Source organism: Choloepus didactylus, chromosome 3, assembly GCF_015220235.1.
Source record: "Choloepus didactylus isolate mChoDid1 chromosome 3, mChoDid1.pri, whole genome shotgun sequence".
Taxonomy (NCBI): domain Eukaryota; kingdom Metazoa; phylum Chordata; class Mammalia; order Pilosa; family Megalonychidae; genus Choloepus; species Choloepus didactylus.
Genome location: NC_051309.1, coordinates 134,514,745 through 134,529,019, shown reverse-complemented (window position 1 = coordinate 134,529,019; position 14,275 = coordinate 134,514,745). Strand labels below are relative to the sequence as shown.

General features: G+C 36.5%; 1 protein-coding gene across 2 annotated transcripts in view; it reads right to left on the bottom strand.

Annotated features, from left to right (window-relative positions):
* SPATA5 (spermatogenesis associated 5) overlaps positions 1 to 14,275 on the bottom strand; it is a 449,967-nt gene that overhangs the window by 283,023 nt on the left and 152,669 nt on the right. For both annotated transcript variants that reach the window (XM_037830598.1, XM_037830599.1), the window contains one exon: positions 9,040 to 9,166. In XM_037830598.1, the coding sequence (XP_037686526.1) occupies positions 9,040 to 9,166 (127 nt within the window). The remainder of the gene's footprint in view (positions 1 to 9,039; positions 9,167 to 14,275) is intronic.

The following is a 14,275-nucleotide window of genomic DNA, read 5'->3' as shown; positions in this document are numbered from 1 at the left end:
TGAGGATGCAACTTCCCTTCACTCAACTATAAGCTGGAAGGAGTAAAAGGCCTATGGAGACTTCAAGTTACCATCACAGACTACCAACAAGCAACAGGTTCAGCCTAGACTGCCACATCCCACCTAACGGGTTTGACATAAAATACGACATAGCAGGAAGTAGAATGTGATTCTTGAAAAACGTGTCTCACTTCCATAGCTAAATCATCAGAACCTTCAAAAAAAACTCCTGGTTTAGTCTCACCAGACTACATGAAACTGAAATATTGTCAAAAAGATGACACTCAATACATATAACATGTGGATAACATAATGATATTAATTTCACTCCTCTGCCAGTCCAAAAATACTCTGTTCTAACCTTTCAAACTCAAGGGTCTCAACATAAGAGTTGTGGGCAATAGGTAACAGGACTGCAAAGTATGAAAGCTAATTTTCAAAGTCAAATTAATATAGCCTAAATTAGGCAAATTATATATTTCTTGGAGACTAGAACAGCCCTTTTTAAATTTTGTTTTGTTTTAGGCTAAAATACAAAACCTCAATCTTTAATATTAGCACATGAAATTTACTTTAAATCTTTTGTCACCTATTTTCTCCCTACTATAATTTCCCCAGCCAACACAAGTGGTGAAAACTATGTCTACTCATTTCAAACAGGAAGTTTTTGGTTTTGCTCTTAATTGTCCCTTAAGACTATTTTGTTTCTACCAGCATATTCAGGGCATATTTGAACATGATGCTCTAATCACACATGTAGAAATCTTTTTTATTGTATTATTAAGCAAAACACAATTATTTTCCATAATAATTCTTCAGAGAAAAAAAATGTGGGAAGAAAATAGACTTCTCAGATAATACATATCATCTGAATGTTAATAATAGTACAGTTAAGAAAAAAATCCTTGTTCCATGTGAATATGGAATTCTATCTGAAATAGAAATGGATTAAATATTAAAATATTCTTATAAAAATCACTGATTATTTAAAGCAGATTTTTTCAGTATTACATAATACATGCAGAACATTCAAAGCTGAACTTGAAAGCAAAGCATATCATTTGATGACTTCAAAACCATTATTATACCACTTAAATGGTATAATATAAAAAACATTTATAAAACATGTTTAATATATTTATTATGTTTAATGTATATATTTAATGTTTAATATATAAAATAAAAAACATTTATCAATTTTACATTTTGATGTCAGTGATGATTTCATTATTTTACTTATTGCAAATTAAACATCACAAATTTTGAAAAATTTGAATAGTAAATTAAAGACCTCAGAGACACCCTGACCTAATGCAAATAAGTCCGTCTCTTTAACTACCAATCACTTTCAGTACCTTAACTTAAATATGTTCATTCAAAATTAGGTGGTTAAAAAGAAGTTGGATTTCTAATTTTTAAAAAGTAATCAAAGTGTGAATGTAAGTGTATATGTATAGATATGTGCATACTAATACACATGAATTATATACATATACATGAACACACTACATATGTTTTTTTTTTTTTTTTTTTTTTTTTTCGAGTTTTTAATGTGTTGTAATACATTGATTGTTTTTCTTATATTGAACCATCCTTGCATGCCTGGAATGAACCCCACTTGGTCATGGTGTATGATTTTTTTAATGTGTCTTTGGATTCGATTTGCAAGTATTTTGTTGAGGATTTTTGCATCTATATTCATTAGGGAGATTGGCCGGTAGTTTTCCTTTTTTGTAGCATCTTTGCCTGGTTTTGGTATTAGATTGATGTTAGCTTCATAAAATGAGTTAGGTAGTGTTCCATTTTCTTCAATGTTTTGAAAGAGTTTGAGTAAGATTGGTGTCAGTTCTTTCTGGAAAGTTTGGTAGAATTCCCCTGTGAAGCCATCTGGCCCTGGGCATTTATTTGTGGGAAGATTTTTGATGACTGATTGGATCTCTTTGCTTGTGATGGGTTGGTTGAGGTCTTCTATTTCTTCTCTGGTCAGTCTAGGTTGTTCATATGTTTCCAGGAAATTGTCCATTTCTTCTACATTATCCAGTTTGTTGCCATACAGTTGTTCATAGTATCCTCTTATAATTTTTTTAATTTCTTCAGGATCTGCAGTTATGTCACCGTTTTCATTCATTATTTTGTTTATATGGGTCTTCTCTCTTTTTGATTTTGTCAGTCTAGCTAGGGGCTTGTCAATCTTGTTGATCTTCTCAAAGAACCAACTTTTGGTGATATTTATCCTTTCTATTGTTTTTTTGTTCTCTATGTCATTTATTTCTGCTTTAATCCTTGTTATTTCTTTTCTTGTACTTGGTTTAGGATTGGTTTGCTGTTCATTTTCTAGCTTCTTCAGTTGATCCATTAGTTCTTTGATTTTGGCTCTTTCTTCCTTTTTAATATATGCGTTTAGTGCTATAAATTTCCCCCTTAGCACTGCTTTTGCTGCATCCCATAGGTTTTGGTATGTTGTGTTCTCATTTTCATTCGTCTCTATATATTTAGCAATTTCTCTTGCTATTTCTTCTTTAACCCACTGATTGTTTAGGAGTGTGTTGTTTAACCTCCAGGTATTTGTGAATTTTCTAAGTCTCTGATGGTTATTGACTTCTAATTGTATTCCATTGTGGTCAGAGAATGTGCTTTGAATAATTTCAATCTTTTTAAATTTATTGAGGCTTGTTTTATGTCCCAGCATATGATCTATTCTGGAGAAAGTTCCGTGAGCACTAGAAAAGTATGTGTATCCTGGTGATTTGGGATGTAATGTCCTGTAGATGTCTGTTAAATCTAATTCATTTATCAGATTGTTTAGGTTTTCAATTTCCTTATTGGTCTTCTGTCTGGTTGATCTATCTATAGGAGAGAGTGATGTGTTGAAGTCTCCCACAATTATTGTGGAAACATCAATTGCTTCCTTTAGTTTTGCCAATGTTTCTCTCATGTATTTTGTGGCACCTTGATTGGGTGCATAGACATTTACGATTGTTATTTCTTCTTGCTGAATTGCCCCTTTTATTAGTATGTAGTGGCCTTCTTTGTCTCTCAAAACATCCCTGTATTTGAAGTCTATTTTATCTGAGATTAATATTGCTACACCTGCTTTCTTTTGGCTGTAGCTTGCATGAAATATTTTTTTCCATCCTTTCACTTTCAGTTTCTTTGTGTCCCTGTGTCTAAGATGAGTCTCTTGTATGCAACATATTGATGGTTCATTTTTTTTGATCCATTCTGCGAATCTATATCTTTTAATTGGGGAGTTTAATCCATTTACATTCAACGTTAAAACCGTGAAGGCATTTCTTGAATCGGCCATCTTATCCTTTGGATTATGTTTGCCATAGTTTTCCCTCTCTCTATTAATATCCTTTATTGTACCCATACCGAATCTCTTTAGTACTGAACCTTTCTCCAAGTCTCTCTGTCCTGTCTTTGTTTCTCTGTCTGTAGGGCTCCCTTTAGTATCTCCAGTAGGGCAGGTCTCTTGTTAGCAAATTCTCTCAGCATTTCTTTGTCTGTGAAAAATTTAAGCTCTCCCTCAAATTTGAAGGAGAGCTTTGCTGGATAAAGTATTCTTGGCTGGAAATTCCTCTCACTCAGAATTTTAAATATATCGTGCCACTGCCTTCTCACCTCCATGGTGGCTGCTGAGTAGTCACTACTTAGTCTTATGCTGTTTCCTTTGTATGTGGTGAATTGCTTTTCTCTTGCTGCTTTCAGAACTTGCTCCTTCTCTTCTATGTTTGACAGTGTGATCAGTATATGTCTCGGAGTGGGTTTTTTTGGATTTATTCTATTTGGAGTTCGCTGAGCATTTATGATTTGTGTATTTATGTTGTTTAGAAGATTTGGGAAGTTTTCCCCAACAATTTCTTTGAATACTCTTCCTAGACCTTTACCCTTTTCTTCCCCTTCTGGGACACCAATGAGTCTTATATTCGGACGTTTCATATTATCTATCATATCCCTGAGGTCCATTTCGAGTTTTTCAATTTTTTTTCCCCATTCTTTCTTTTATGCTTTCATTTTCCATTCTGTCATCTTCCAGGTCACTGATTCGTTGTTCAACTTCCTCTAGTCTTGTACTATGAGTGTCCAGAATCTTTTTAATTTGGTCAACAGTTTCTTTAATTTCCATAAGATCATCCATTTTTTTATTTAGTCTTGCAATGTCTTCTTTATGCTCTTCTAGGGTCTTCTTGATTTCCTTCATATCCCGTACTATGGTCTCATTGTTCATCTTTAGTTCTTTGAGTAGCTGCTCTAGGTGTGTCTCTTCTGGTCTTTTGATTTGGGTGCTTGGGCTTGGGTTATCCATATCGTCTGGTTTTTTCATATGCTTTATAATTTTCTGTTGTTTTTGGCCTCGTGGCATTTGCTGAACTTGATAGGGTTCTTTTAGGGTTTGTAGACCAGTTGAAGTCCTTATCTCTAATTTATCAGATCTACAGCTTCGTGGAGTACACTTTCTCTAACTAACCAGCAGGTGGCGTCCACGAGCCACCTGTTCTCCACAAGCCAGATCTCCCCTTCTTAGCCTTTTTGGTGAGTGGGGGAGTGAGTCTTGTGGGGCCCAATTGGTGTACCAAGCTTGCGTGTGTAGTTGGTGTTGCCTGCCCTGTATGTGGGGCGTGTTTCTGGGCAGTCGGGGAGGGGGGGTGGTCCTAACAATCAAATCTCCCTGATGATCCTAGAGTTTTAAAGCTACTGCAATAGTCTAATCCTTCAGTTCAGTCCTGCCACAGTTTGTCTCTGCCACTGACCCACAAGTCTTTGGTATTGGCGTATGGCTCCTGAGACTTGCAAGTGGGCCCCTCTTCCAAGCTGTGCACCCCGGGTCCTCTGTTGAGGGATGACTGTGCTATGTCACAGGTGAGTGCCGTCCCCCCAGGGCAGTTCTGGGCTGCTGGGCTGTGTTGGGAGGCTCCCAGTCTGCTCATTCATGTCAGCTCTGGGACATTCAGCTGAGGTTGCAGGGAAGGCTAATGTCCACGCCCAGTTTTGTGGTGTGTGCCTGTTATTTGAAGCACTTCCGTCACACTGGGTTGTCTGGGGCAGCTCTGGGCTATGGGGCTGGCGATGGGCAGGAGTGTTTCCTGTCCACCAGGATGGTGGCTGTGAGCGGACACCCCCCTTTTCTTGGGAAGTTGTGTTGTTTAGTGAATTTTCTCAGCCACTGGATTATTGCCTTTTGTCTCAGAGCTCTCTTAGTTCTGCTCTTGATTTGACGTGCCCAAATTTCAATTCTTTGAAGCTTTCTGTATTGAGCTTCTTAGAGTAATTGTTTTAGAAAAAGCAAAAAGGATTTAAAAAAGAAAAAAAAAAAAAAAAAAAAAAAAAACGGCCCTCCTCAGAGATCTAATGGGTTATTGAAATGCTAATAGACAAAGCAACCAGGGCCATTAAGGAAAGGTGCACAGGGCAGAGAGATCAGCCTTGCTTCGGGATTTGCATATGCGCCTCAAGGCCTGATCTCCGCCCTTCCCCTTTCTGTGTTCACCAGAACTCCAAAAATCCTCTGCTTTTATTTTGGAGTTTTTCGTGTTGTTTTTTTTCTATGCCTGTCTCCTCTCTGCTGGGCTGGCTGCTCTCAGAGTCTCTGGTGTCTTGTCTCAGTCTATCTATGGTTGGAGTTTGAATCAGTAGAATGAGTTTCCGATAAGAGCAGCCACTGCAATTCTCCCTTCTCCTTCCTGGAGCTGACAGCCCCTCCTCCCCCGGGACTGAGACTGGCAGGGAGGGGCGCGGGTCCCCTGGCCGCAAAAACTTACAGATTTCGCTGATCTCAGCAGTTCCACGTTTTCATGAGTGTTGTATGAAGTATGCCCAAAGACAGATTGCTCTGTGGTGTCCAGTCCACGCAGTTCCTGGCTTTTTACCTACTTTCTGTGGGGATGCAGGAGTCCAAATTCCACAGGGCAAGCAGCAAACTGGCAACTGTGATGGTAGTGTTTGATGAACTCCTCAGGAAATGCTTCACTGGCTAGCTGAAGAAGTCTACATATGTTTTTATGTTTATATTTCTCTGAAACCTCTTGAAGCAAAGATTAATTAGTCAAGAGGTGTTAAAAGCTTATAATAATTTTGGTACTTAAAGCTCAATTTTAGATGATTGTTTTTAAAACTTAGACATTAAAGGTAACATTTTATAAAGTATCAAAAAACGACTAAATATTTGGCAAGATATTCCCCAAACTTTTATTTCTCAAACTCTGTTACATTGAAGATTGTCACTTATGAGTTGCTATTAAAGAAATATAGCATCTGCCTTCTAACAGCACATATTACTAGAAGGCAGGAAAAAAAAAAAAAAATTACTAGAAGGCAGGAAAAAAAAAAAAAAAGCAAAAAACTTAAAACGTAAAAAAAGAAGAAACACTTCTAACTCCCACCTTTCTTTGAAGACCAATTCTGCCCAGGATCTGGTTAAGCATTTTCTCCAAGAGATCAAGATACCCCCAGGCTAAAGTATTCTAAATAGAATTTAAGTCATGTACCTTTACCTTAGGGGTTTTGATTTATTCTAGGATGAACATGAAAAACTCAATTTGGCCTCAAACCTTAGAATGGTCCAAGAATAATTTACAATCTCTAGTTTATCTTACAAATTTCTGAAGGTCTTTTGTACCAGGTGTAAGTGAAAACTTGGATAAACTACCCCTTACTGTGGAACTTAACATTTGGGGTTCAGTTTAAGGAAAACATGATAAATCAACAATTCTATATTGAATATCAGAGTTACAAAGTGACATCTATATAAAGAATGGGAAAACATGTCTAAAAATCCTTTAGCCCTTTAAAAATCGAGTTTAAAATAATTTCTCCTTTTCCATTTAAGAGAATATATACATGATTTAAAGAAAGAAGTATATGGACAAGGCAAGGTAGAGAAATGCTACATCTGAGGAAAGGTAACAGATTCCTCAGGGAAAGGGCATTTCAAACATGCTGGATTGTAGCCAATCATATATAGATAAAAATAAATTATTCTGGGAGAAAGGAAGAAGTTATTCTTAGTACCCAGAAGATTAGTCAAGTAGAAGTGGGAGGAAGAGGCTGAAGAGCAATGTGGTAGGCAAAACTCTATGAAACCTCAAGGCTCCTGACCCTTTAGACACATAACCTTCTCCCAATTATTCAGTCAAACACTAATCTCGGTGCTGCTGTGATGGGCTTCTGGAGATGTAACTAAGGTCCTGAATCAGCTGGCTTTTAGGTGGGCTTAACCTGATCAGCTGAGCCTTTAAAAGGGAGTAGGCTTTTCCAGGCAAAGAGAATTTGAACCATGAGAGGGATAAAATGTGATGGAGGTTTCTCCATTGCTGTCTTTGAAGATGCAGGAGGACTTGTAGCAAGGAATGTGAGCAATCTCAGGGAGCTGAGAGTATCTCCTAGCTGACAGCCATTGAGGAAACAGACTCCACAAGGAACTGAATTCTGCCATAACCACTTGAGCTGAGAAGAGGAACATGATGAGACTCTTCTTGATGAGACTCTCTTGATAAGAATGCAGTCCAACCAAAACCTTCTTTTTAGCCATTAGTGAGAATGAGCAGATAACCCAGTCATGCCATGTTCAGATTCTGACGTACAGAATGGTGAACTAATAAATGGGTATTGTGTCAAGCTACTAAATTTTTGGTTATTTGTTGTACAGCAACAGAAAACCAGCATTAGCACTAACCAGGCTAAATCATCTAGATTGATTCAGAAGAACCCAGAGAAGTTTACTGTAATCCCTTAAGTGCTACTTCAAGAACTGTATCTAACACTGAGGATGTGCAACATTTGGAAACCAAAGAAGGCCATGATTAGATTAGGCCTTTTAGAGAGGAAACCTAAGAAATTTTACACTCCATTAGCCATGAAGTAACTAGGCGACAAATGTTATAAGGAGAAAAAAAAAGTACTCTTACCAGGAGAAATATTTTTTTGGGCTTCTGTAGTCTTTATTTGTGAAACAAGAAGATGGAATTGGGTGATCTTTAAGGGTTCTTTCAGCGCTTTCTAAAATCCTTGTTAAGATACAGTCCTATCTTTGATAGACTTCAGAAATGCCTTGGCATTGACCCAGATCCTATAAATGTTCAGAACCCACCTAGCTTCTTATATAACACTGCATTAGAAATGGAAAGATTCATTAAGTTCCAAAACTCTCATACCTGTGCTTGAACAAAGGGTTTATCACATAGCAAAATATCTAACTGAACCACAACAAGGCTTTCTTCCCACATAAAAGCTCCTTTCATATCTTTAAAAGTTATCATTTTGAAAAATCCCACTTTTAAAACTGAAAGTGTATAGGGTAGGGAAAACTCATAAGGTCATATACATGAATCAATAATGCTAACAAAAAGAGAGAAAAGTTGTTTCCTATCATGGCAGCAAAAATTTACTGTTAAGTTAACTCCTTCAGAAAAAAATTACATATTAAAGTAGCCACTTTTAAAATTAGTGGACTCCTTTATTAAACTATAACTTGGGAACCAAATAGTAACAATAGTTTAAAAGGGTTAATTTTTGTACCTATACGTTTATTTAATGCCATAGCCAAAGTAACTTCTTAGAAAATTATAATCCATTGTTATTTTTATTCTAACTACTCGAAAAGTAAATGGTAGGCCAGGACTTCTAGAACATCGTGGATGATAAACTTGAGTCTGTCTAGTACTAAGCCAGAAATTTACCTTAATTGAGATGAAAAGATGAAAACTTATCAAAAAGAATAAACCAGATGAAACAAACAAAAACAATCTCAGAACTTCAATCCCCCAGAGAAATGTACTGATGGTCTGACACAACATAGGGGAGGGGAAATTGGAGGTATTACAAAGTAGTTTCATTAATAATACTGAACCATATACAATGAAAACACAGACAAAAGCTTTTCTTTGTTCTCTTCAATTCCTTTAACTTAAGATCCTTCATCATGCTCTAAATCAACACCTGATTAGAAAGCAATTTGACATGAAAAAAAACAACACACTCAAATGATCCAGCACTTGATTTTACAAAGCACCAAAATGTCCCACAATGCCTCTTCCTTACCTTGTCTATCCTATCCGGACGGTTAGTAGCTGCCAAAACAGTCACATCATTTAGCTGTTCAATTCCATCCATTTCTGTTAAGAGCTGAGCCAAAACACGGTCTGCTACATTCCCAGCATCTGAAGAACTGATGTTTTAAAAATACAGTTTTAAAAATCTATTTACCTATCTCTAAATACTGTATCTTTATTATTTTAAATGGCTGTATATGAGAAAAATTGTCTGCCTCAAAACATAAAACGCATGTTTTAGAATTTATTACTTATAAAATCATCACATCTAAAATAGAAAGCCCCCCAAATCAACAATACTAAAATCATTTCTTTTCCCCCATCTTCAACCATGTTAATTTTCTCTTCAATACTGAAATGCTGAATGAGTGTCAGATATAAAAGTTCTCAAAAGAAATAAATAAAATTATTTAAAGTAGTTCATCAAATACATAAAGAAGTGTTTTATTTAATTAAATTTACATCCTACATGGCAAATACACTGATAGGAATTGGGAGTAAAACAATCTGAATAAGATATAAACTGTTCTTCAATGAAGCTTAGAGCCTATTAAAACATATACGTGAAACAAAAAATGGAATATTTCTGCTGTTTCTTGAGATTTTTAAATATCAGGAATATTTTTAAATCTTATCAGCAGTTAAGTAGTTATAATCCGCCTTTCACATTTGCCTGGAGAAACAGGCAAAGAGAGGATGTTATTTTCCTCCTTTTGTACATTTACCATGTCAATTACAAAGCGACTAGAGGACATATTAAAAAAAAAATGAATATTGATTTTTAGGAGGTAAACTTTACAGATCCACTAATGAACAAAACACTGATATCACACTATCAAGACCCCTAGAATAACAATTATCTTTAGCAATAGTTGGAGTTTACTGTGATCTATTCAGAGTCGACACATACATAATATACCTGGGTGGACAAGTATATAGTGAAATAATCGTGTAAGTGCATTAAACTTACATAAATACAGCCAGACACATTTGGGGAAAAAGGGGAGGAAGAAGGAGAGAGATAGATGGTGAAAGGGACATCCTATACTTTTCCTTGAGCACTTGTGACAGAGCAAAGCAACTTAGCATAATCATGATGTAATATATTTAATAAAGTAATTAGGATCTTTAAATAATACAATTTAGACTTCAATATGCATTGCAAGTTCAAAAACTTGAATTACTGTAACTACAGGAGAGTAGCTTCTATCTTAAACTAATCAGATACACAAGAGATTGTGATATAAATCACAATGTCAATTTATTAATTTAAATGGTCTAAAATGTTTGGGATCATGGAGTATCTGGGAAGCCAACAGAAGAGTTTTTGTGAGCACTCATTTCTGCAAACAGCTAATCTCCTCCAGGTACACGGACTGTTAGTCTGACTCTATCTTAAGTGTAAAGTTAGAGAATGTTGAATAAATGGACTTCCATATCATTTAAAAAATCCTCCATAATACAACTTCTCCACAGGGGAGTTTCACTGCCAGATAGGAACATTCTTAGAAAAAGCTCTAAGAGTTCATTACACACTGAATACAAGCATATAAATATTTAACTCTGCCAACAGATTATATTTAAGGCCTTTAACTGTATCTACTCTGCCAACTAGCTGTGATCCTTCCCTACTATGCACAGATCACAGACAGTTCCTAGAAGAGTCAGGGTGGGCTGTCCCTGGGGATATGGTGTTTCAGGTAAGACCTGAAAAATGAGTAGGTCCAGACAAGCAAAGGGGATGAAGAGGAAAAGAGAGAATTCAGGATATAGAAAACGGAAAAATGTTCAGAACAGCCCAGCATAGAAGTAAGGTGGGAATGTTAAAGATTAGCCTGGATACAGAGGCTGGATAACAAAGGCCTTGCTAAAAATGAGGGATATTATTTAATTTCAAAGTACAACAATTCATTCAATTCGATTCAATTGATTCATTCAATAAACAATGATTGCCTAGTAATTTCAAAGTACAACAATTCATTCAATTCAATTCAATTGATTCATTCAATAAACAATGACTGCTTAGTAGGCCAGGCACAGTTGAAGGAAATGGGAATGAAAAGATTAAGAAGGTAAGAAAGTAGTCCCTACTCCCTCAAGAAGCTTAGAATCTAACCAGGAGAAAAAGAACCCCTCACTCCCCACTGCACCTACCCCCACCCCAAAAAAAAACAGTCATGATGTGATAAACTTCTCTAATAATGCAATACAGAAGAGAAGCAGGGACAAAGGAGAACACTTGACTCAGTGTGGAGGCATCAAAAAGCTTCCAAGTAAAATTAATTCTTGTGCTAAGCAAAGAATTGGTAAGAGGTGGCTGTTCCAAGAGGACTAGAACTGTGATGGATTTTCTCTGTTTGTTTGTTTGTTTTGTTTTGTTTTGTTTTGTTTTGTTTGGCTACCCTGAATGAAAAACAATGGTTGCCAAATTTGGCTGTGCTTTAGAATCACCTATAAAACTTTTAAATCCCAAGAAAACACCCAGACCCAATGAATCATAATCTCTATAGCATCTAAATGTACTTTTTAGTAGCAAGCCCTATATAGATGGAACAGGGGACTGCTGAACAGCACTTGTCAGAAGTCTTGCATATTACAGACACAATATATATTTGGGTGATGATCTGATCTGGTTCTTGTGAGGTGTATAACATCTTTTGAAATAAAAGGATCAACACCATTAGTTCTTCTGTTAAGCCTAAGTAAACCCATATTCTTTACCATTCCTGGCAAAAGTCTTGGTTCCAAACATTCACTATCTATTATTAATGCACAATAGTAGTATTTTTATGTATATGTTGAAAACTGCCCAAGTCAGTATTTTGTACGATTAACCATATGATTTCATTTGCATCTCTAATACTACACATCTATAAGGATTAACATGCACACATTATGCCTTTAGTTATAGAAAAAGGACATAAATTTATTCACATACAGGGTAAAAAAAATTCAAAAGAAAGTCTGACTGGGTCTTTTACTTTTTGACCTTCATTAAGCTTGATCTATAACTATTGCAGAACAGGTCCACTTTTTTGCTATCTCTGCCTTTCAATAGTCAAAAACAGATTTCTCTTGCTTGAAACTTTTGGCAATTCAACAAATGAATGTTCAGTGTCTGTTATATTCAAGATAATGTGCTAGGTGCAGAAAGCAATGAATCAATTGTGCACAGAGATGTAATCACGAACAATCTAGTAGAAAATATATGGAAACTGTTACCCAATACCCAACTGTACCAGTTTGTATATATTATGTTCCCCAGAAAAAGCCATGTTCTTTGATGCAATCTTGTGGGGGCAGACATATTAGTGGGGATTAAGTTGGAACGTTTGGATTAGGTTGTTTCCATGGAAATGCACCCCACCCAACTGTGGGTGGTAACTCTGAGTGGATAATTTCCATGGAGGCGTAGCTCCACCCATTCAGCATGGGCCTTGATTAGTTTACTGGAGCATTATATAAGCTCGAACAGAGGGAACAAGCTTGCTACAGCCAAGAGGGACACTCTGAAGAATGCACAGGAACTGAGAGAGGAACTGTAGTTTAAAGAGAAATTTTGGAGATGGTCTTTGAAAGCAGACTTTTGCTCCAGAGAAGCTGAGAGAGGACAAACACCCCAAGAGCAACTGAAAGTGACATTTTGGAGAGAAGCTGAAGCCTAGAGAGGAACGTCCTGGGAAAAAGCCATTTTGAAACCAGAACTCCAGAGCAGACACCAGCCACGTGCCTTCCCAGTTAACAGAGGTTTTCTGGATACCACTGGCCTGCCATCTTCCAGTTAAGTTACCTGATTGTTGATGTGTTACCTTGGACACTTTATGGCCTAAAGACTATAACTGTGTAACCAAATAAATCCCCTTTATAAAAGCCAATCCATTTCTGGTGTTTTGCATTCTGGCAGCATTAGCAAACTAGAACACCACCCAAATTTCTTCCCTACAATTCTCCCTGCTTTTAACTGAATCCTCCAATCCACTTTCCTGTTCATCTCCCCTAGGCTACTCTGCCATTAGTGTATTGACATAAAACATGATTTTCTTTTATGGATGATGTCTGCTGGGAGACAATCCTCTATGGGTCTCTCACATTTCTTCACATCTTATGAGCAAGGCACTAACCACCCTTTGTTCCAGACTATGTTTGCAAGGATGTTTATATAGCAAACATCCTTAGAATACAAACATCCTTAGAAGATGTATTGTCAAAGGCTGCATACTGCATGATCACATTGATGTGAAATGTCTAAAAGAAGCAAATCCAGAGAGACAGGAATGGCTACCAGGAATAGCGTGAGGGGGGAATTGGGAGATATGGGGTTTCTTTTAAGGGTGATGAAAATGTTCTGGAATTACATAGTGGTGAAGGTTGCATAACATTGTGAATATACTAAAAAAACACAGTGAATTGTACATTTTTAAATTGTTAAAATTATTTAATAATTTGGCATTAAAATCAATAAAATCAATAGTAAAATTATAATATTCTTTCATGAATTCTAACAAAGTTACCATACTAATGCAAAATGTTAATAATAAAGGAAACTCTGTTTGTGAGAGGAGGGTATACTGGAACTTTATACTTCCTCAATAACGTTTCTGTAAACCTACAACTGTTCTAATAAAAACATTTTTTAAAAACTGTGAAACATAAAAAAAGGAGAAAGAGGAAGAAGAAAAGAAGATGAAAATGATGACACAGTGTGACCCTCCAGAGCAAATGGTGGATTTACTTACAGCCTTGAAAGTAAACATAGAATCTCCCTCAAGGGCAAAAAGCAGATAAGCCTATAGCTCAGTATTAAGATTTGAGTTCAATAAGCTTAGGGTTCCCCTCCTGTAATCAACCCACTGCATGCACAGTTAGTTATCTATTTGGCCCATCTACATCACACCCTTGGGATTTATGGGAAAGGGGAAATCACCACAAATAAACTGACATTCATGCTGCTTGCTACGCTGTCAATAATAAAGTCCTTTGTCTCTGACCCAGGAACCTCGTGTCTTCTGCCAGCATCTATGAAACTGTGGCAGGCTACATGTTAGGCTGCAAATAGGGTAAAATCCCAGACATGTCACAATTGACAATGTGAAGCAATGAATAAATTTGAATTCCAGGTTACGCAACTTAGACTTTATCCTATAGGTAATAGAGTTGGGAAAGGGTTTTAAGCCAGGAAAAAACATATAACCAGGCATGAATTTTTAAAAAATGATCTTGGGTGT